This window comes from Helobdella robusta (assembly GCF_000326865.2).
Source record: "Helobdella robusta unplaced genomic scaffold HELROscaffold_19, whole genome shotgun sequence".
Lineage (NCBI taxonomy): Eukaryota > Metazoa > Annelida > Clitellata > Rhynchobdellida > Glossiphoniidae > Helobdella > Helobdella robusta.
The window spans coordinates 434,545-435,682 of record NW_008704034.1 but is presented as its reverse complement, the minus strand read 5'-3'; the positions used below and the strand labels follow the sequence as shown (position 1 = coordinate 435,682).

Sequence of the window (1,138 nt, the reverse complement as noted above, 5' to 3'; positions counted from 1 at the left end):
GGTACAATAGCGGTGTACTGGATGGACCGGGTAAAGTACCAAATGGACCATTAAAGAATAGCAACAAATTCATGGAAATAAACACATTTGAAGTATTTTTAATTGAAACAAAAATTGAAATAATAAGATTATTCATGTATGCAAAATTCGCAAATGTAATCAACTGCACTAGAAACACTCGTGCAGAGCTCGTGAGCCCACTTGGCACAATTTCTGCAACGAAACCACATTTCGTTGTCTCGGCCAGCCTCACCACACATGACGCATATGTCCTTCTCAGCATATAATTGTCTTTTAATTTTATTTTTTTTTGTTACTCTGTTGCTCTCTTCGGATATTTGATTTTTTTTATTTTGTTGCAATTTCCTTTTGTTCATGATGGGATGTTTTTTTTATCTCTTCACGAGTTTGCTGCACGCGAAGCTCTTCTTTAACTGGGGTGTCAACATTTCTCGCCAAAAAATATTTCAGCCAATCAACTCCAGCCTGTTTATTAATTTCCCATGGGCTTTGACTTCCAGAACGAGAATGGGGAAGCGTTTTTCCAAGTTTTATAGCATATTCATAAGCAAGTTGTCTCAGTTTAATACGGCTAAGGCCAAATCCCATTTTGGATGATGCTACACAATAATCCACAAGACATTTCTCTTCAGAATCTGTAAAGATTTTCGTAGAGACATTTTGGTAAGGTTTTGTGACATCTGAACTTGACAAACCAGGCTTTTCTTTTATTTCCTTAATCTTTCTTTTTAATGTGGAACGTTTTATATTATAAACCTGAGAAGCTTTTCTTTCAGACATTTTGCAATTCAAGACGTCGTCCAAAGCCTGAGACATGTTTTCTTCATTCCATCCACCTTTTTTGGCGTTTAATGCTCTTGACCTCATCCTCCTTTTGGTCTTGTATTAAAAAATTATTTAATATCATTTTACTTAAATTTCCTAATATTAATAAAAACATTATTACTATCACAATCTCCAATAATTTTTTTATTAAAATTGAAAATTGGAGCAAAAGATATTCTAGAACTTTTTAATTTTTAAATTAAAAATTCATAATTAATAATTATTAAAATTGAAATTACAAAAGTAATTGATATTTAGTTAGATATGGATTCAATTCCAATTACTAATAAAC

General features: G+C 32.1%; 1 protein-coding gene across 1 annotated transcript in view; it reads right to left on the bottom strand.

The window, feature by feature from the left end:
• Positions 1–348: 348 nt before the first annotated feature.
• HELRODRAFT_191198 (hypothetical protein) overlaps positions 349–1,138 on the bottom strand; it is a gene marked incomplete at its 3' end in the record, with an annotated part of 993 nt that continues 203 nt past the window's right edge. Inside the window, exon 2 of the mRNA XM_009016639.1 lies at positions 349–900. Coding sequence (XP_009014887.1) covers positions 349–888 — 540 coding nt within the window. The 5' untranslated portion in view covers positions 889–900. The remainder of the gene's footprint in view (positions 901–1,138) is intronic.